Source organism: Peromyscus eremicus, chromosome 13 (assembly GCF_949786415.1).
Source record: "Peromyscus eremicus chromosome 13, PerEre_H2_v1, whole genome shotgun sequence".
In the NCBI taxonomy this organism is placed as follows: domain Eukaryota; kingdom Metazoa; phylum Chordata; class Mammalia; order Rodentia; family Cricetidae; genus Peromyscus; species Peromyscus eremicus.
In genome coordinates this window covers 9,845,029-9,867,104 of record NC_081429.1, presented here as the reverse complement: position 1 = coordinate 9,867,104, position 22,076 = coordinate 9,845,029, and the positions used below count along the sequence as shown (strand labels likewise).

The 22,076-nt window shown below is 44.0% G+C and overlaps 1 protein-coding gene across 2 annotated transcripts in view; it reads left to right on the top strand.

Moving 5' to 3' along the window:
- The window catches only part of Hdlbp (high density lipoprotein binding protein), a 78,626-nt gene that overhangs the window by 25,758 nt on the left and 30,792 nt on the right, over positions 1-22,076 (top strand). Inside the window, exons 1-5 of one of the 2 annotated variants that reach the window (XM_059277975.1) lie at positions 9,868-9,969; positions 13,589-13,653; positions 15,086-15,198; positions 17,849-18,006; positions 19,141-19,356. In XM_059277975.1, the coding sequence (XP_059133958.1) occupies positions 15,123-15,198; positions 17,849-18,006; positions 19,141-19,356 (450 nt within the window). In that variant the 5' untranslated portion in view covers positions 9,868-9,969; positions 13,589-13,653; positions 15,086-15,122. Of the gene's footprint in view, positions 1-9,867; positions 9,970-13,588; positions 13,654-15,085; positions 15,199-17,848; positions 18,007-19,140; positions 19,357-22,076 lie in introns of those variants that run through there. The other variant, XM_059277974.1, reaches the window with a different exon arrangement.

Sequence of the window (22,076 nt, the reverse complement as noted above, 5' to 3'; positions counted from 1 at the left end):
CAGACCAAAATGAAAAGACATAGATATTTCCAGTTCAAATAATAACTTCTAGGGTTCTTACTGTAGTGTATGTCTTATTCTGACAATTTTGATTCTTAGGGATGTAAACTTGATTACCAAGACACATAAGAATGTAGTAAATTTAGGGGGCTGGAGAGATGGCTCAGAGGTTAAGAACACTGGCTGTTCTTCCAGAGGTCCTGAGTTCAATTCCCAGCACCCATATGGTGGCTTAAAACCATCTGTAATGAGATCTGGCTCCCTCTTCTGGCCTGCAGGTATACATACAAACAGAACACTGTATACATAATAAATAAATAAATCTTTTAAAAAAAAAAAAAAAAAAAAAAGAATGTAGTAAATTTAACAGAGGACTATGTATAATTTATTTTACAGTTCTCTGATTTGTATGGTTCTAAAAGTTTTGAATCGATGTGTTTAGATGTTCTTGGCTTGGCTTCTGTCTCTGACCCCCTTCTGTTGTTCTTTGTTTCCTTCTCCCTTCCCATGGCTGGAAAGATAGAACTATAAGGTCTTGGGTATGTTACATGCTTGCCTTCTAGTTTTGAAAATGTATAATAATTAGACGATATAATAGACCTTTGCAGTTTTGCTTTGTTGCGGAAGATGTAGTCTCAACTGCACCATTACATTTGAGACTGGACTGTTGTGGGTCCCAAGCTATGATACACATTGTATATTCAGAAGCTGCCAAGAAACCACTTTTTCTTTGAATGTGTCTTGGAAATGCTGCTGTGTACCACAGCCTTCCACCTTGTGTGCTGCCTCTTTGTGGACTCAGGGTTAGTCCCTCACTTCCTTCTGGAGGTTGTGTTTGTTTCCCGACTGCTAAGCTGTTTGTCACTATCTGCTCTTGCCCTTGTACATCTTCATTCCCTTGCTGTCTAGACAGCCTCTTTATCAAATGTTGAAGTTGCCACCGCCACTCTTGTCCTGCGTGGTCCCTGAAACCTGCCTGTAGTTGCAGTAGAGGACTTTCCTCAGCCCTTGTTGCTGGTCTGCTATTCTGCTTGGCTCCCTCTGGTTTGGAGTCACGGGATTGTCTCTACCTTCCTTCCCTCTCTGTGTGGTTCTGGTTTTCTAGTAGAAATTATCGTTTGTGGGCTGAGGAGGTGGCTCCGTTGATAGAGTACTTCCCTCACAAGCATGAGGATCTGATTTTGATCGTACATTAAAAACTAGCCTTGGCCAGGCGTGGTAGCCCATGCATTTAATCACAGCACTCAAGAAGCAGAGGCATGGGGCTAGAGAGATGGTTCAGATGGTTAAGAGCATTGACTACTCTTCCGGAGGACCTGGGTTCAATTCTCAGCACCCACATGGCAGCTCATAACTGTCTATGTAACTCCAGTTCCAGGGGACCCGACACACATGCCAAAACACCAATGCACATAAAATAAAAATAAATTAAAAAAAAAAAAAAGAAGAAGCAGAGGCAGGCAGATGTTAGTGAGTTCCAGGCCAGCCAGGAATACAAGTGAGCCCTTGCTCTACCCTCTATCTCCCCCAAAAAACAAACACGGTGTTGCACCCTTGTAATCCCAGAGCACTGGGAAGGCAGAAACAAGCAGAGATCCTGAGGCTCACTGGCCAGCTAAGCTAACTAAAGGTTGCCCTCTGCCCTTCATACCAACAGTACACAAACCTGCATGCATGTTGCACATACACAAAGTACACTTTGGTTTTTTGCAAATAGCATTCTCACTTGACAGATGAAACATCCAAGTTCTTGCTCCCCAGATGTGAATCAGTTTTTCTCTTCAATTGTGGCATCCTAATCCTAAATTGATGTTTTGACTATCAATCATTTAGGATAGAGGAAAATGACTTTGCTCTTGCAGAGACAGGAAGGGTTTCCCTGAAGCCTGTTTGTTTGTTTGTCTGTCTGTCTGTCTGTCTGTTTGTTTGTTTGTTTGTTTTTCAAGGCAGGGTTTCTCTGTAACAGCCCTGCCTGTGTCCTGGAACTCGCTTTGTAGACCAGGCTGGCCTTGAACTCACAGAGATCTTCCTACCTCTGCCTCGCGAGTGCTGGGATTAAAAGTGTGCATCACCGCCGGGAGGTGGTGGCGCACGCCTTTAATCCCAGCACTCGGGAGGCAGAGCCAAGCGGATCTCTGTGAGTTCGAGGCCAGCCTGGGCTACCAAGTGAGTTCCAGGAAAGGCGCAAAGCTACACAGAGAAACCCTGTCTTGAAAAACCCCAAAAAAAAAAAAAATGTGCATCACCATTGCCTGGCTCCAGAAAGTCTTTAAATCAAAAAGAGTTGATCTCAGAAAGATAGTACTGAAAAAAGAATGCAGTCCCACCAGCTCATTTGACAATTGAGGAAAAGCCCAAGTGAAGGGGGAGAAATGTCCAGTGTCACCAAGCATGTGACACCTTCTGGTGCCATGGGCTGACTCTATTTGGAAAAGTAAAGAACCCACTTAGTTTTCTAGTATTTGTTTCTTTTGTAGAGAGTTCATTGCTATTTGGATAAAATTGGTCTTAAGCTTAAACTTACAATTTTTTTTTCCTTTTTTTTATTTTTGAGACAATCTCACAAATCCCAGACTGGCCTAGAATTTCCTATGTAGCTGGAAATGTCCTTGAACTACAGATACTCACTCTTATCTTTCAAATTCTTAAGTATTTTCATCCATTCCTTTAGCTGGCTTTGTATCCATAACAAAGCTTTTTATAAAGATGAGTTTAGCTTAATCTAGCTTGTAGAACTTTGTAAGAAGAAAGTTAAAAACCATTCAAATAAAATCCTCAAGTTTTAAGTTGCTGCCCCTGGTCAGTTGTCAAAGTGTTTTGTTTCTTGTCCAATGGGATTTATAGTGAGACAATTAAAAGTAGTGAGAGGGAAAGTGCTCCTTTATAACCGTCTCGTTTCTTGTCCTCCTCCCCAAAATATTACATGCTGTTGAGGCTGGATTGCTGTGAGCTCCAGGTAGTAGAGCCAGAGCTGCTCTGAGTGAGTCCTCTCTTCCCCAGGCATGGTGGAGCACACCTTTAATCCCAGCACTGGGGAGGCAGGGGCAGGCAGATCTCTGTGAGTTTGAGGCCAGCCTGGTCTACAGAGTGAGTTCCAAGACAGCTAGGGCTACATAGTTAGACCCTGTCTTGAAAAAATAAGGGGAAGTGGGGGTGCTATGGAGCCATGCAAGGCAAGTGATCTTCATGGGTGAAGATATAGGAAAGCATGTTCACTTTCAAGGCCTGTTTTTTGTTTTTGTGGAGTGGGTGACGTGGGGGTGGCACAGGTGAACTGTATCCTGCCAGGTTACCCCTGGGTGTGGTGCTGTAGTTTGACAGAACTTAGCCTGTAATGCTCTCCAGGTTCTCAGAGAAGCTCTATATTGTTTTCCCAGTTACCCACAGGTTTATATATGGGTTTTGTTTCGTTTGTTGTGGTGTTGGAAATTGAACTTACTTGTTGGCACAGTAGCCAGTTCTACCATGTTTTCTTCTCCAAACCTGTCTTTTGAGTTTGAAGCCAGCCTGGTCTACAGAGCGAGTTCCAGGACAGGCACCAAAACTACACAGGAAACGCTGCCTCAAAAAAACAAATAAACAAAACCAGTTGTCTTTTTTTGTTCTATGGCACTGGGTGTAAGGTTGAAGTCCTCTTACTAGACTGTAGTCAAGGCTCTGATGTCTGCCACTTAATGAGTGCTGGGTAGAGCCCTAAGACCTTGGGCCTCTCACTTGAAATAGGTCTGCTGATTAGGTTCCACTTACTTTCTTAGGTAAATCAAACTTATGTATAGCTTCTAGAATTTTCTGTCTCTCTTTTTTTAAATAGATCCCAAACTTCAGAAACTTAAAAGCAAATAGATTATAGTGTTCTTTGAGATTTTAAAGATAATTTTTTCTAATTGACATAATTTTTAAAGCTATTTGCCTTGCCTAAGAATTTCATTATAGTAAACTTAATGTTTAGAAACATTCATTCTTGCTTCATTATTTGTACTATTTTTACAAGTGGTTACATTAACAACCAGGTATGAGAGTAAGCCCAGAGGACTCTCTCTAAACTACAACATCCCTGGTGGGAGCCATAACTCAGGGCAACCAGAAAGCAGGCTGTTAGCAGGACCTGACATCATCTGACTTCACGGGGTGGAGGTTTGGTCTATTAGGTATGAAGAATAGTCTGTTTCATTTCTGTAGAATTCTATTAACTTACTGCTTTGTTTTGGATCTCACATCTGGTCTACCCTTTAGAAAAGAATTCCATGTTTTATTCACCTGACATACATTCTTTTAAATATATTTTAAATACATTTTTAAAATGTATTTATTTTATTAGCTTTATGCATATGTGCTGATTATTTCAGTATTTATCAAATTGAGTTTCACTACGTATATTCATTTATTGGATTGTGCTCATTTAGTGCTAGCAAGATACCTGCTCTACACCAAGTTCTTTTAGATGGCACCACAACTGACAAAACCTACCCACCCAAATCTACAAACGTGACAGGTAAAAGTTAGCCAAGGTGACCTGAGTCATACCTGCGCAAACTCAGGAATTATGGCAGCCCATTTGGTGTTCTTTATATAGTCTGTCCACTTAGTTCATCACTTGCTGAACTAAAATACAGATACATATTTTCACATTACTGAGAAATAAGCCAGAATAACAGTCACTGAAGGAAAAATTGTTACCCTTCTGTTACTTCCTGAGGAGAAACTGACAGAATTAGGGGAGGAAAAACAAGATACTGTGGCTGAGTGAGATGCCTCAGTGAGTGGGTAACAAGTTTTGCAAAACAAGACCCTGCCTCAACAAGGTATAAGGTGAGAACCAAATCCTTCAAGTTGTCCTCTGACTTCCACATGTATTATTTGGCATATGCATAACACACACACACACACACACACACACACACACACCCTCAGTAAAATAAATGTTTTGTTTTAAGACAAGGTTTCTCTGTGTACCCAGGCTCTCAACTCACTCTGCAGACCAGGCTGCCTCTGCTTCCTGAGTGCTGGAATTAAAGGCACGTACCACGACCACCAGACATATTTGTTTTTTATTTTAAAAAAAAAAAAAAAAAAAAGGCTAGCAAGATGTCTGAGTGTGGGTAAAGGTCCTTGCTCAGTTCTAATGGTCTGAGCTCTATCTCTGGAACCTATATGGGGGAAAGGAAGAATTGACTCCCAAAAGTTGCCCTCTGACCACCGTGCAGTCTGTAGCACACCTGCATCCCACCACATACCTCAGAAATAAGTGTATGTTATTTTTTTAAGGAAAAAATATTGAACATTTACTGTTTTTGTTTGTTTGGTTTTGGTTTTTCAAGACACAGTTTCAGCTGGCCTTGAACTCACAGAGATCTGCCTGCTCTGCCTCCCGAGTCCTGGGATGAAAGGCGTGTGCCACCACCGCCCTGTTTTTTGTTTGTTTGTTTTTAAGGCAATGTGAAAGAAACTAAAGACGGCTATTTGTTTCTCTTCCTGAACCTGTACTATCTATCTATCTATTTATTTATTATTTATTTATTTATTTATATTTTATGTATGAGTGCTGTGAATGTATACCTGCCCACCAGAAGGGGGCATCAGATCCTATTATAGACGGTCATGAGCCACTATGTGGTTGCTGGGAATTGAACCCAGGACCTCTGGAAGAACAGCCAGTGCTCTTAACCCCTGAGCCATCTCTCCAGCTTGAACTTGTACTGTTTTATTTAAGGCTGCTGAATTGTGTGTGTATATGGTAATAAACATCAGTGAAAGAAAAGTGAATTTTGATATATTTGTTATTAAAATACTGCTTTTTTGTTAAGCTTTTTTGCTGTGTTTTGTTTTCCAGATAGGGTCTTGCTATGTAGCTCTGGTTGTCCTGGAAACACACTTTGTAGTCATAATAGGGGTTTACACTAATAAAAGTATACTCTGACCCATATATATTTACAAATTTTTAGCTGTCAAGATCACTGAAAACATTTCTTTGTCCTAACCTGGTGATCAGTCTCAGTATGAGTGATGGAACTGCTAGCATTGCTCTCCCTTGTCGATAACTAGTGTAGCATGTCTGGTGTAGGTCAGTTTCTTCTGTAAGTTTTTCAAGTGGGGGAGTGTCACCACTCTAGAGGCAGTGGGACCTGGGAGAACAGAGGCAATAAATGAGGTGAACTGAAGTCTCCTGCAATAGCCGACTTTATTCAGAGCATCAGACGTTTATACTCTGAGGGTTAAGAAGAGTCACATGAGTAAGTGTACAATCACAAGGACAAGCAACACGTGGCAGAAACATGTTTTTCCAAGAAGTATATAAAGGATAGTTTAAACATTTAATTGAATGACAGCAGCAAGCAATAATTAGAAATCTGAAGTAAACTCACTTCTAATCACTACACCTGGGAGGAGCACGAAAACACATTCCAAGAACAATTTTGTGTTTTGAAAAAGTATGGTCACAAGACTTGTTTTCTTGGAGCTTCTCACAAGCACTCAGAATTCTTCTCACACAACTTCATTCATGGGCTTTATGACTCCTCTTAGAATATGTTAGACTGTCTTATCCTCTGCTCCATGATTTATTGTTTAGATTAGTTTGCTGGGCTAGGAATCAAACCTAGACGCTTGCACGTGTTAGCCAAGTGATCTATCTCTGCGCACCATCCCCAACTCTGAGATTCCACTCCATGATTCTTAACTATCTCTTCTGTTGTTCATTCTTATGTTTGTTTTATTTAATGTCATGTTTGTGGTTGATGTCTTTATTAATTGATGTTTTTTTGGTTTTTGGGTTTTTGTTTTGGTTTGGTTTTTGGTTTTTCGGGACAGGGTTTTTCTGTGTAGCTTTGCGCCTTTCCTGGAACTCACTCTGTAGTCCAGGGTGGTCTCAAACTCACAGAGATCCGCCTGCCTCTGCCTCCCAAGTGCTGGGATTAAAGGCGTGCACCACCACCGCCCGGCTTCATGTTTTTAATAGTTATATCATCTTGTGTCTAATCCCATATCATTTAATTTTTTTTCATTTAATTTTTTCAGTTGTAGTTTCACAAATTTTTATAGCATTAAGGAGCAAAAGCCAGGATATGTGTATGCATGTGTTGCCTACATGTATGCCTGTGTACTGCAGGAAAACCAGAAGAGAACACCAGATACCCTAGAACTGGAGTTATAGACAGTTGTGAGCTTACATGTTGGTGCTAGGGATCAAAATGGGGTCCTCTGTAAGATGGTAAGTACTTTTAATCAATAAGTTATCTCTCTGCTTCCCCCCTTTTTAAAGGAGGGGTTGTGCATGTGTTTTACAGGTGTTTATGGGGATACCAGGCTTGTTACATGGGTACTGGGATCCAAATTCCAGCCCTCATGATTGCAAAGCAAGTGCTCTTAACTGCTGAGCCATCTCTTCAACTCCCTGCATCTTACTCTTTGGACTTTTAGCTTCTATACTGTAGTTGATCTGTGAATATGGGGTTTTTTTATCCTTTTATGCAGTTTATTCCTTCTTGAGTGTGCCTACCTTCTGTTTGTTTTTTTTGTTTTGTTTAGTTTTTGCTTGAGGTAGGAGGTCCCGGGCAGAAGGGGTAATGGAGATTTAAACCCAACCGTTGAGAGTCCTAGTCTCCCTCTGTGTACTGTCCAGAGAGGCTTTCATCTCCCAGCCCAAGCCAGTCAGAAAGCATCTACTTGTTGCTATGTTCCTGGTCTACTTTTCCCCTTAGATCTACTTTTTGTTTAGGGCATAGCTCTTTTAGGGAACCATGATTTGGAGAATTGGAGAGTGTGTCTATCTGCTAGCATTTTACTTTGAGCAATCAATCAGGAAGCTTATTTTATGTTCCTTGAGGTATGAAAACCGAAATATCTCAGACCAGTGTTCACTTTTTTGAGGCAGCTAGAGTTCACACTTCCCATGTTTCAGTATACTGAAGATAACTAGTCATAATTCTCAGCGTTCCAGGAGCATCTGGGATGTTTTTTTGTTTGTTTTTGTTTTTGTTTTGGTGCACATTTAACATTTACTTTGTATCTTTTTGTTTGACATAAAGTCTCATATAGATAGACCAGGTTAGTCTTGAACTCTAATCCTCTGGCTCGCTCTCTCTCTCAAGTGCTGAGATTACAAGCCAATGTTACCACACCTTCCTTGGTGTAATAATGTCATTAAGTCCATGCTTTGTTTTATTTTTGAGACATCATCTTACTCTGTAGCTCACTGCCTCAAACTCCCACTACTCTCTGCCTCAGCCTCCTGAGTACTGGGATTCTAGGATATGACCACACCCAGCTAGCCACATTTTAACCAGCTCATTGAGGTCTCCTCGTACTTGTGTTGACTTCCTGACTCCACTGGAGGTCCCTTGACAGCAAACTAGCTGACTTGTGGGTTCTTACTGCTTTTCTTTCCTTCTCCTCCTCCTCATCTCCCTCTCCACAACCCTGAGACCTCAGCAACTAACAAAAGAACAACAACAACAACAACAAAACACTTGTTCTAGTTGCTGTTTGATTCATCTCCAGGGAAAGACACCCTGCAGACCACAGTAATAACACAGAAGGGAAGACAAGTTGGTGCCTACAGAGGTTTTAGGAAGCTGTATCCCTCGGTAACTGCTGGCAGCTTGGAGATGCCCTTGGGTCTTTCAAGCAGTGCACATCCTTTGCCTTCAGTGGTTTATGTCATGAAGGGCTGTGATGTTCATGCCAGGTGTATTGCTGGCTCCACGGCTTCTGAACTCTGACACCCCTGCTTGCATATACTTTCATATTCAACAGCCCTCATCCCCAGCCTGAACTCCTTATTCCTTGTGTCACATTCCTTGTCCCTTAGTCTGCAGTCCAATTAGAGCAGCTCTTCCCAGTCCCTCAAGCCAACAGCCTCTGTGCTGTGCTGTGCTGTTCCTAATGCCCATCACAGTACCGCTACCTTTTAAGTATGTGTCAAGTCTGCCCACTTATTTTGTTCACTGCTGCAAATCCTTGTGAGCCTTAGACTGAAAAACTGCAGAAGGCCTCTTCTGCCCTTTCCGCATATCACACTAAAAGCACACCTGGGAAGACACATACTATCCAGACCTGGTGGCTCATACCTGTATGTAATCCAAGTACCAGAGAGGGAAGCTGAGACCAAAGAACCTCTAGTTCTACACAGTGAAACTTTGGGGGGTGGGGTGCACATCTGGTTGATTGGTTACTAGCCTTTAGTCATTCTGGGTAACATCTCATGGTCATGGCCTGTACTGATGGGTCTCACTGACCTGTCTGCTCTGTGTAGGTCAGAAGTGTGTTGATGTCACCTCAGGAGAGGTTCAAAATGATATATGTCTACAAATTCAGGTAGTTGTCACTAGACACAATAGGGCAGAACCAACTGGCTTCCAAGGAAGCACTCTGAGGCAGAGGTTCTGCACTGTCCAACTCAGTATGGGTGAGGGAGGAACACACTGCAGGCTGGTCTGTACAGATAGGACCCTGAATAAAACTGTGAAGACGGCTTCACAGTTTTGGAGTTGGTTATGTTGGTCATTGAGGAATGAAGCCGGCAGGGGTTTGTAGTAGAGGCAGGAGGAGAAACAGAACCTCTAGAGAAAGAGATGTGCTTCACCAAGGAGTGCTCTGGGGGATGGTAAAATAAATGGTTTTCCCGGCCGGTCTACTGTGTGAGGTCCTCGGAGCTTTTCTCTTTTGGTGACACTGTTGCTGGTGGCCTCGACTCCTCTACCCTTATCTCGGGGCCTGCCTGCTCTCTGTAGGTAACTAACTTCCCAACTCCTCGCCCCCTCTCAGGCCGCAGAACTCTTGTGGAGTTGGTCCGCTCCCGAGCGCTCTGGGGACCCTGCAGCGGGCGGGGCGGGCGGCCGGTCTGACGTGTCTCGGCGGGATTGGAGCCGCCGCCCTATATAGCAGCGGCGGCCCGGGCGCCGCGCCTCGGAGCGTCCCGGCTTCTCCCGCGCAGCGACAGACGGACAGACTCTCGGGAGGTCACACTCACGAGTGAGGATCGGGCGAGCTGGCGGGCGGGAGTGCCAGGGGCGGGGCGGCGGGGGGCTCGCTGCTGGGCACGGCCGGGGTCGGTTCTCCAGCTCCCGGCCGCACTGGCGCCTGGTCTCCCGCTACCGCGACGGGCGGGGGCCGCTACGTGTCACTCTGCGCATGGCCGCACTGGAGCGCAGAAACTTTCCCAAGTCCGCCACGCGCCGCGGGTCTGCTTGCGGGCCGGGGCAGCCTGGACTACTAGCTCACCGGGCGGGCCGCCGCGGTGGGGGAGGGGAGCGACCTGGCCAGGTTGGTGACGTGGGCAACCGAGCCGGCCCCTCCCCCGCACCCCTTCCCCCCAGCTCGGCCGCACGGGCCCTACGGGCTGTGGACAGGACCTGGGTCAGTGGCGCCCTAGTTCGCGCTGCAAGCTGGGATCTTCACCCGGGGCCCCTATGTCCCGCGCGGTGCCTCGCTGCACCTCCACCTGCGGCATCCGGCTACGTGGTCACTGGAGGACTCCTGGCCCAAGTACTTGGATGCGCCCCAGGGTCCATGGGTGAAAAATACATTACGGAAAAATACCGAATTTGGATGAAAGGCAGGGAGGCCGAACAGGATACTGTCCCTTTAAGTCTGTCCCCGCCCGCGGGCGCTCTTGGCCGGTGGGAGGGCCATGCTGAGGTGGCATCTGCGAAAGTTCCTCCCAGGCTGGGTCTCTGACTTCCAGAGCTGGGTAAAGCACTAGGCCGGCCTTGGTGGTCACAGACTTAGAGTATGTGATCCCAGCAGAGCTGAGTTTTGTTTTTAATTTTGGAGTTTGTACTCTACTATTGAGGTGTGGGGGGGGGTACCTTCGCAAGAATTCTGAGGATATAAAAGTAAACAGTTTCAACTTTGGAAGAGAAACCTGAATCTCAGATGAAGGTTTTCAAGCTAGAGGTTTTCGGTGCCCTCCATGCCGACTGGTCTAGTGTATAAAGAACTTGAGTCCCTCTAAGGTTGATAGTGATACTCTTTCTCGAGTCTGACTGAGTTATCTTCGCATACTATTGCCCCTTACATAATTAGTTGGCACAATTTAGCACAGGGGAATCAATTGAAATACTTCCTTTTTCAGAAGCAAAAGTGTGGAATTATTCATTTTCAGCCTTTTCTGATTTCTGGATTAACACAAGGTTTCAAGCTGCCACAGATTCACCTTTCTCTTTTGCAGAAGTCCCTGTTGCTCCCTAGTTCTTAGAGGAGTAAAAAAGGCCGCCCTTGGCCTCTGCCTCTCTTCCTTTAGTTCTGGTTCTGTGTATTGAAAACTGACTTTTTCTGCCATGTTTATTTATGCTCTAAGAAGCAAATTGTAATGTCCAAGTTGTAGATGGAGGTTTGCATTGGGTGCTGACTCCAGCTTCCAGCGGCAAAGGTGGTTGAGATGGCCTCAGTGCTGAGGGACTGGAGACTGTAGAGGAGGGTCTGCACCCACTGGAGGAGACATGACATGGAGCAACCAGAAGAGGAAAGGGTGTAGATTTCATCCTATCTTGACAGAACCGTTACAGGGAGGCAGGGGAACTGGGATCCCAAGAGTACTCTTTTTATTTTCTCTGGTGGTATTTGAAAATCAGATTAGAGTAGTACTCAATCTCTTTCAACTCAATCTCTTTCAGTCCTGACTTGTATGATATAATCCAGGAAAAGTCTGAGATACCAAATCTTGGGCTCTTAATCTCCTGAAAGTTTAGCCAGTGGAGATGCAGGAGGAGGGCACGTGTTCAGCTGTGGTGGCTGCTGTGCAGTGTGAACATCCAGGTGCAGCAGGTTAGACCTCTGAGTGTTGTCAGTGGAGGTAAAGCAAGGAGCAGCGGGTGCAGGTGGGTATAAAGGTGAGGGGAGCACTGCATAGGCCCTGCGTTAAACCAGGGGCAGGTGGGCTCTGCTTACCCCAGAGTCTACAGGGGAGATGAGGTCTATTTACAAATGGACATCGGGTATTTGTTTAAAATTAAGTCTTTAACAGGGTTCTGAGTCGTTAATTTAAAAAAAAAAAAAGCCTTACCAGATGATAACTGAACAGAATCTGTTCAGTATATCTCTGTGATCTCTTTGCCCCAAGCTCTGACAAACCTTGAAATCTGAAAGCTAGGCCCCAGTGAGTCTTGTCCACCTGTCCGGAGTTTTCTAGAAATCCACTCTGCTGTCCCTGGCTGCCAGAGGGTGTTTATACTTGTCAGGGGCTCTGGAAGCTCTGTCCAATTTGTTCCTTGGCAGTGACAACTGGCTTAGACACGGAGGTGCTTTCAGTAGCCACTTGATTCACCGTAAATACTCCAGGAAAAGGATGCCTAGGTGTGGGAGCATGCTTAAAAGAGTCTATGTAGCTGGGCGGTGGTGGCGCACGCCTTTAATCCCAGCACTCAGGAGGCAGAGGCAGGCAGATCTTCGTGAGTTCAAGGCCAGCCTGGTCTACAAAACGAGATTCAGGAAAGGCGCAAAGCTACACAGAGAAACCCTGTCTCAAAAAAAAAACAAAAAACAAACAAAAAAAGAGTCTATGTAGAGACTGTTGCAGTCTGTGCTGGGCAATATATGGTGTGGGCTTGAGTAGCTATTGCTCTGTACTCAAGACTTACCTTGTCCTGGAAAGCAGAGGCACTAGTCAGTGGCAGCACAGAGACAAAGACACATAGTGGAGGTCACGTGGATGAACATGATAAAGTGGAGTGGGCATCTGGGTTTAAGGCCAGACGGTGGTGGCACACGCCTTTAATCCCAGCACTCCAGAGGCAGAGCCAGGTGGATCTCTGTGAGTTCGAGGTCAGCCTGGTCTACAGAGTGAGATCAAGGACCAGGACAGGGACCAAAGCTACACAGAGAAACCCTGTCTCGAAAAACCAAAAAAAAAAAAAAAAAAAAAGGAAGTGATAGTAGAACCCACTTTAGTCCAGAAAGTCAGGAGATAGGCAGGTGGATCTCTGAGTTTAAGGCCAACATGGTTCACATAGATCTTGTCTCAAGAACAAGAAAAGGGTGTTTATAGAATAGTTTATGACCTGATTTTTAAATGTCTGGATTAGAAGGGACTGAAGGACTTTTACAGGACAATAGCAAGAACAAAGGAACTGCAAAGTTAACAAGGATTCTTTTTGGTTTTGTTTTGGGGACAAGTCTCATTTTGAAACCCAATCTGGCCTCAAAGTCACAGAGCTCCACCTGCCTCTGCCTCCCAAGTACCAGGATTAAAGAAGTGCACCACTCCAGCTCTGTTACAGAGCCCTTGGGCACTCTGAAAGCTCAAGCACAAGATCTGAATTCTGCTATGTGCCACAGCATCACAGCAGATTCAGCCTGGCAGAAGTCACAAGGACCTAGTGTACAGGTCACTTCTAAGATCCCTTGAAGACTTGTCCTCTGCGAGTTCTAGATGATTGAAGTTTTACTGTAATGTGTCTTGTTCAAAGTAAATGGTCTAAGACAAGAACTTTTATAGTGTTTTTCCCTACGAGATTGCCTAACTATTGAAATTACAAGAAGCCAAATATAAAGAATATTTAGCCCTTTCTTTCTTGAGAGGTGAAAGGGACTAAGTTATAAAGCATAGAAAAGTAACTTTTTTTTTTTCCTCTCCCTTTCTACCCTATACCAGTAAAAGCTGGCAGGCTGACAGAGGCAACCTCGGGACGGACTTTCTGGCTACTGACCATTTTGCTGGTAAGTTCGAGTGCCTTTACTGAAGACTTCCCTGTGCCTGGGGCACAAAGATGTGTAAGTTAGTTCTGGCCTGTACCTCCTCTTAGGCTTCATCTTGTGTGCATAAGAGGCATCTCCATGGCTTCATGTGCCTTAGCTGTGTCCTCTGCCCTGCATCTGTTTTAATCCTTTTCTTCTTATAGGTGAATTTGGTTTTTTCAGGATTTGGGCCTTAATATGCTTTAGGAATATTGAGCTTAACTTTATAAAGTTGGAAAGAGGTCTTTATTGTAATGAAGTAAGGTTTTGGTTTTTTGTTTTGTTTTGTTTGGTGTTTGTTTTGTTTTTGATACAAGGTTTCTCTGTAGCCCAGCTGTCCTGGAACTCCCTCTGTAGACCAGGCTGGCCTCAGAGATCCACCTGCCTCTGCCTCGGAGTGCTGGATTTAAGGGTGTTTGCCACCACACCCAGCTGCATAATTTATTAACGTACTTGCATTTTGCCAAGATGTGATACAAGTAAGACACTGGTGCGTAATGGTGTAAAGGAAATGAGTTCTTCCTCTGGTGTTGTGAAGCTGCCTAGAATTACAGAAGGGCAGGGTCTGAGAGTACTGAATTGCACCAGACTTTACAAATAAGGGAGCTGGAACCTTCCGAGCCAATGTCCATGGCTGTCCTGGAGTAAGGAATGCTGTGCCTTGAGCCAGTCTCCTCTCTTGTGAGTGAATCTCCTCCCACACTGGGCAAGAGGGGCCTGAGATAGTCAGCAAGTTGAAGCATTTAGCACACTATGTGGCCCTGGTTTACTGACATCATGAAGCACTGACACATGAGACTTCTTTTCCCCACGAAACCTGAGAGTGTTCAAATGGTTCTTAGGATCTCTTGATAAGTACCTTGCATATCCTAGTTGTAGTAATTGTCATTTTTATACTTTCTACAAACATCAGAAGGCATATGTTGAACAGTTAACAAAGTAAGATGGAGATAGCTGTTAAGAGAATGAACCCGGGACTGACCTATACCCCAGCTTTGTCAGGCAGGTGGCAGGTTCCAGTAGTCCCAGAGTACCCACGATGTGGGAGGAGGGTACACGCTGTTACTGAGGCCATCTCACTGTGGCTCCTACAGTGGATAGGCGGTACAGAGTCTAACCGTGGGCATCTCGTACTAGGTCTCTTAGCCAAGTCTTGTCTACTGTATGACAGTTTCTGAGAAAACAGCTAATCAAGTGGGCCAGGACCCTACTTTACTTGCCTTTTCCATGTTTACCCTTCAGATGAAACCGTGAAGAGTAATTTACATCAACCTTGTGAGGAAAATAAATACTCTGGTGTTCAGTAAGAAGATAAAAACTTTGACTGAAACATTTAAAATAACAGTCCTGTAGATGGTTGTGAGTTAGCTGTACTTGGGTCTTCTCCTCCTTGATTACCTTTCTCTTGATGTAGTGTCTTACTAGGATTGTGTGTGGACGTGAGATCAACCATGAGCTCCGTTGCAGTTTTGACCCAAGAGAGTTTTGCTGAACATCGAAGTGGGCTGGTTCCACAACAAATCAAAGGTGACAGACCACTTTACAAGTTTTCCTTGTTAACCTTCGGAGACTGGGCTTCTGCTAATTTGTATTAGTTGGTTGCAAGTGGGACTGGACAGGTGAGAGGAATGACTCCAGAAACAGTGAGCTGTAAATGTGGGCAGTTTCCTAGAAATCAGTTAATCTGACAATTGGCAATTAATGGTATCATTTACAAAATTGTTGCTCCAATTATGGGATACTAAAATGTTGGCTGTGAAGCATCCCAAGACATTGTTGAGCCTCTGAGGATGAAGGTGAGGTCTGACTTCTGTGCTCTTGAAGGCCACTGGCTAAGATAGAGACTAGCACTGTCCAGTGGAATAGAATGCTAGCCACATAAGCAATTTGGAAGTTTTCCAAACCCAGGTTAAATAAAAGGGAACAAGTGAATTTTTTCCCAAATACTTTCAGACAAAAGTTTTGCTGTTTAAACCAGGCTGATCTCCAACTCATGATCCTTGTGCCTCTGGGATTGTAGGCATGTGCCATTATGCTTTTAATATATTTATTTAACCCAGTGTATGTAAAATGTTGTCATTGCAACATCTCAATATAAAAAAGTCTTAAAACCAGCTATTTTTCTTTAAATTTTAGTATACATGTTTATATAGGGCATTTGATTGGAGTGCTAAATTTTTTTACAAACGTCTTTCATCAGGGTTCACAAGACAGCTCAATAGGTAATGATGCCTATCTGCCAAGCCTTATGACCTGGATTTGGTCCCAGCACCTACACAGCTGAAGGAAAGAACTGACTCCTGCAAGTTGCCCTCTAACCTCATATGTCAGCATGCAGACGTATGCACATACACAGATAACATGTCGATAATATTTTTGATTTATAGTTTCTAAAATTTTCAAATGAAAGAATAAACTGTTCTAAGTTGTTAAAACATGTTTAAGTTTTCCCATAATGGGATTGAATATCATTTCAAAAATTTAGAATGAATTAAATGTTTAAAATTCACTTCTTAGCCACACTTAACCCACCCATTCCCAGTGACCACTGTGTTGGTCATTCCTAAGACACTGCTGGTTGCCTTGTTCTCAGTATCTGGAGCCTAAGTGCAACCAACTCTCTGTAGTTTCTCCTTTAAGAGGGAAAAGGCACTGCCAGAGTTCAGCCTCTGCTCATGCTACGACCATCAGGCTAGAAAGCAGTGGACTTAGACTAGAAGCCTATTAATTCCATAGGGCATCTTCTCTCCTCCATGTCTGCATGCTCCATTGTGGGTTTTGTTTTTTTGGGTTTTTTTTGGTTTTTATTTTATAATTTAGTTTAATTTTACATATCCGCCACAGATTCCCCTGTCCTCCCCCCTCCCACCACCCCCCATTCCCATCTCCTCTAGGGCAAAGACTCCCCTGGAGATTCAGTTCAACCAGGTAGATTCAGTCAAGGCAGGTCCAGTCCCCTCCTCCCAGGCTGAGGGAAGTGTCCTTGCATAAGCCCCAGGTTCCAAACAGCCAGCTCATGCACTAAGGACAGGTCCCGGTCCCACTGCCTGGGGGCCTCCTAAACAGTTCAAACTAATCAGCTGTCTCACTTATCCAGGGGGCCTGATCCAGTTGGGGGCTCCTCAGCTATTGGTTCATAGTTCATGTATTTCCATTAATTTGGCTATTTGTCCCTGTGCTTTTTCCAATCTTGGTCTCAACAATTCTCGCTCATACAATCCCTCCTCTTTCTCACCAGTTGGACTCCTGGAGCTCCACCTGGGGCCTGGCCATGGATCTTTGCATCCGCTTCCCTCAGTCATTGTCCATTGTGTTTTTATTAGACCATGTTACTGGTAGATACTGCTCAGTCCTAGGAATTTGGGATTATCCAAAACAGTCATGTACTTGCTTTTGTGGAGATAATGGTTAACTGGACAAAAGCATGCACAAATTGAGCATCATGGACCATGAACATAATAATCAGAGGCTCTGATTTTTCCAAGTCTCACTGTTCCTGACTTGGCTTGAGAGGACATCAGAGACAGTCCCCTGTGAGTTAATTTCACCATTGTACATTACAGAGAAAATGTGGAACCTGCCTCAAAGGTAGTTCTTTCTGGTTTTTTGAGACCGGGTTTCTCTGTGTAGCTGTGCACCTTTCCTGGATCTCACTCTGTAGCCCAGGCTGGCCTTGAACTCACAGAGATCCACCTGGCTCTGCCTCCGGAGTGCTGGGATTAAAGGCGTGCGCCACCACCACCCGGCATCAAAGGTAGTTCTTAAAAGCAGTGTTTAAACTTATACTCTGTGCCAAGCATTTATATAGTCTTGATTTGCTTTTGTACTATTAGAAAATATGAGGACCTAAAAATCTTGCCTTCAAGGGTTTTATACATCTTAGTATTAAAATGGGGCTTATACTGTCTGACCTCTCATAGTGGGACCATGTAGAGGGCAAAAAGTTGACACTTCTGGAATTAGGAGTCTAGCCCCATCCACTTCTCACGCTCAGGGTGCTGGGCCTGATGACTACCTGAGACCCTTTCCCCTAGCTGTGAGTGACGGGAGTGCGATGGTAGCATTGCTCACTCACCGTTGTTTAGTGGTCAGGGCTTCCTGCTGAAACCTCAACTATTTCTCTTCATATCATGTTGAGTTGTAGTGTTTTCCTCCTAATCTGTATTCTCTGGTCTAGTTGCCACTTTAAATTCAGAAGAGGAAAGCGACCCGCCAACCTACAAGGATGCCTTCCCTCCACTTCCTGAGAAAGCAGCTTGCTTGGAAAGTGCCCAAGAACCTGCTGGAGCCTGGAGTAACAAGATCCGGCCCATCAAGGCCTCTGTCATCACTCAGGTAGAAACACCATTCCTTTTTGCTTTATCTACTCCTTGTAGGAAACAGTAAGATCTGATAAAAGGGTTTTGACTCTGCAGTGATGAGAGCAGTTGGGTATGTAAGGTTGGGAGGTCCAAAGATTAAACAGCCCCCTCCTCCTCTGTGCAGCACACCTTTTGCCATGGTCATCCCATCCAGCCTCCCTGGCACTCTGGGCTGACACACAGTTTGAGATAGGCCATAGTTGTCAGATTCATGGGGCCATGTGCTTTCCTAGTCACTGTAGCCCAGAGTTGCCAGGTCTGCCTTCCCTATCCATATGACAGTCGATAGCTAGTCGTCTGTTGCTGGGCTTGGTGACACCTGTCTTTAATCCAGCACTCAGAAGCAGAGGCAGGCAGTTCTTTTCTTGAGTCAGAAGCCAGCCAGAGCTACATAGTAAGACCCTGTTTCAAAAAAAAAAAAAAAACCAAGCTACATATCTGTCTATAAGCAGCTAACTAATTTCCTGGTTTCTTTTGGCTTCATTAGCCCTTCTCTCTGAGCTATTAATGGATGTTAGAACTGATGCCTGGTTGTGGTAGAAAATTGTTACCGTATAACCATAACTCCTTGTCCTTGTGTGCATGAGCAACTGCATCTTGATCTTTTCTTGTGGCCTTGCTGCTATCTTGTCTTGTTACATGTATCGTTTGGAAGGTTTACACCTCTATCAGAGATGATTGATCCCTCTTGCCTCCAACTCTGCTCTTCCTCAGCTCTCCCTAAACCTCCTCACTCTTTAAGCAGAATTTGTTATGCTTCAAACTCTTGATGTTGCCTATGCTCCTGCCTCCTGGTCTGTTCTCCTGCTTGTTGCCTCTGCTGTTTCCTGTCATGGTGCTGCCTTCTCTGTTTAGGAAGGTTCTCTGTCATTTCCTTGGTGGTTTGGACCTAGGCACTCGTCCCCCCTTTACATCCTTCACAGGCTTGTTTCTGATACTCTTCCCAGTTCTCTGTACCAAATGCCAGTCTCCTGTCTTGGGTGATTTCTCCTTACTGCCTTGCCTAGGACACTGCTTAGTGAGTGAGTGATTAGTAAATACATACTGCATATGGTCATTCTTCCTCTTCTTTGGTGTAACTTTGTCTTTGGGGATCTTTTCTGAACAGGTGTTTCATGTACCCCTGGAAGAGAGAAAATACAAGGACATGAACCAATTTGGAGAAGGAGAACAAGCAAAAATCTGCCTTGAGATCATGCAGAGGACTGGTGCTCATCTGGAGCTCTCTCTGGCCAAAGACCAAGGCCTCTCCATCATGGTCTCAGGGAAGCTGGACGCGGTCATGAAAGCCCGGAAGGACATTGTTGCTAGACTGCAAACACAGGTGGGTGTTCCGAGGCCTGGTGTCCCAAATGGCCGTTACTTGGCTGATCCTGGTGCAGGCAAGAGGTCAGCAGCATTTAGAACCTTGGTGATTTTAGTGAAAACCACTAAATTAATGATAGCACTGGGGTACCTCTCAGATCGGGAATTGAGCTCAATGTACTCTGGCTTTTCCCAGAGTTTGAGACACTTAAAATCCAGTGAGCTTGGTAGGTAGGTAGTGATCATCAGTTTCTAAGCCTCAAACTTGGGAAGTAAAAGATCAGATTTTTTTTTTCCTCTATTCCTAGCAGTCTGATGCTAGTACTTGGAATTTATTTGAGACCCATTAGAATAAAAACGCAGATCTGCAAGGCATTTCTCCCTAAGGCCAAGAAAAAGGCAGGTGTGCCATGTGACAACTTCCATGCTGTGTGGGCTTGTCCAGAGATGGGGGTTACTCCCACTTGCTGCTGAGCTCTAGACAAGCTAGAGGGGGAGTGATCCTGCTCTGCCACTGACTGAGCCACACAGTCTCTAAGGTGGTTCTAAGCCCCAGGTAGCTTCATGGAATTATACAATTAACTGTCACAAAGGTGAAAGCATTGCTTGTGATTGTGTAGCATTGTAACTTGTATATACTAGGCTCTAAAACTAGTATATACTAGTTTACTAGTTACATGATGAATAACTGTTATGTGATTGAGAATTTTTAAAAGCGAATACAAAAATACCATTTCACCTATAAATAGTATATTATCTATTACTTTATAAAGGAGATGCTAAGGTATTCATTCATATTTGACCCTTTCTTTGTTTAGACTTCTGTGTCAGATGTCTTTCAAGTTGGTTTAAATTAATTTTCATTTGGTCATGGCATCACATGTCTCCTTAACAATATCTCCCTACACACACACACACACACACACACACACACACACACACACACTGCCATTGATTTGTTAAAAGGTTAGTATTTAATTGCTGGTTTCCTTTGTTGTGTCTTATGGGCTGGTATTAAGAGCTTGGCTAATTTATTTCTTGTTTTGGGGGGTTGTTATGTTTTGTTTTTGAGACAAAGTCTTGCTACGTAGCCCTGGCTGTCTTGGAGCTTGCTCTGTCTCCCAAGTGCTGGGATTAAAGGCACATGCCACTGTGCCTAGCCTTGAGCTTGATTACTTTCATATTCAGCTTGTCTGGTGGGGATACTTGTTACCACAAAATGAGTTTTGCTGTTGTTGTTTGATTTTCCCATGAACTGGTTCTGAGATTGGTTTGGAGGCTGGGGTGTCCTCTGCCTCAATTTGTCTTATGTTCGTACGATTTACTGGTGAGCTGGCTAAATTCATTAAAAGTCGAAAGTGGTGGTTTTCTGCATCCTACCTTTATCAATAGCTGATTTTAAAATGTATGATGGTGCTGGGGAGATGGTTTCATGGGGAAAGATACCTGCTGGCAACCTAAATTCATCCCTGAAACATGCGCAGTAGAAGGGAAGAACCAGTTCCCCCAGTTGTCTTCCAAAAACACACACATAAATGCCCATAAAGTAAATAAAAATGTAATTTTTAAAATAAATCACTTGGTCTGAGAATGCTGTCGGTGGTAGGTTGTTGTTTGGGTTTTTTGTTGTTTTGGGGTCTTGTTTGTTGGTTGGTTGGTTTGGTTTGGTTTGTTTTTCTTTTCTTTTTGGTGACAGGGTCTCTATGTAGCCCTGGCTGTTCTGGAACTCTCTGTAGACCAGTCTCACCTCGAACTCACAGAGATCCCCTGCCTCTACCTTTCCAGCTACTGGGATTAAAGGTGTGCAACCACCACCCCCAGCCTGGTAAAGTGCTTTTAATGTGTGCAAGACCTTAGGTTTCATCCTTAGCATAAATAAATTAAATAATTAACTAATGTAATTTTTCCCTTTACTATTTTTCTACCGTCAGTCTTCAGCAGGTAATTGTCAAATTTTAGTACATCTTTGGATTACATTGTATTAGAATGTTTATATATATATGTATATAATGTGTATATATATTATATAATGTATAATGTGTATATATATATATAAACTTTTTTAAAGATTTTATTTATTTATTATGTACACAGTGTTCTGTCTGCATGCATGCCTGCAGGCCAGAAGAGGGCGCCAGGTGTCATTACAGGTGGTTGTGAGCCACCATGTGGGTGCTGGGAATTGAACTCAGGACCTCTGGAAGAGCAGTCAGTGCTCTTAACCTCTGAGCCATCTCTCCAGCCCGTATTAGAATGTTTGAGGGGCTGAGTTTAGATTAATTTTTTAAGAAATGTTAAATAAATTTTGATTAGCGTTTCCACCACTTTCTGCAATGGCTATGAACATACTTCTGCCATTTGGTACTACATAATCAGTACTATTTTACTTCTGTACCTGGAGTATAAGAGTTTCTCAGGAACAAAGGAGTTGTGGCTGCTAGTGACTCCTGATCCAGATAGTATTGGTTCTCTGACCACATCTTCAGAGTCAGCCTGTCATCGAACTCACGGTGCAGTCCAGGCTGGCCTCTACCTCATGAACCCACCTCAGGTGCCATGTGCCACCATGCTAAGGAATTTTCCTATAATGTCATCGTGAGCTTGGGGACATTGAGAAATAAGCTGCCTCATCTTTGACTAGAGGAGTCCTTAGGTTTTCTTCTTGTAGGCAGCTTTCTGTTGCCACCCCAAATCTGGATTTCTTAATTTCTAACACAAAGAGGTCTCAGGTTAATCTTG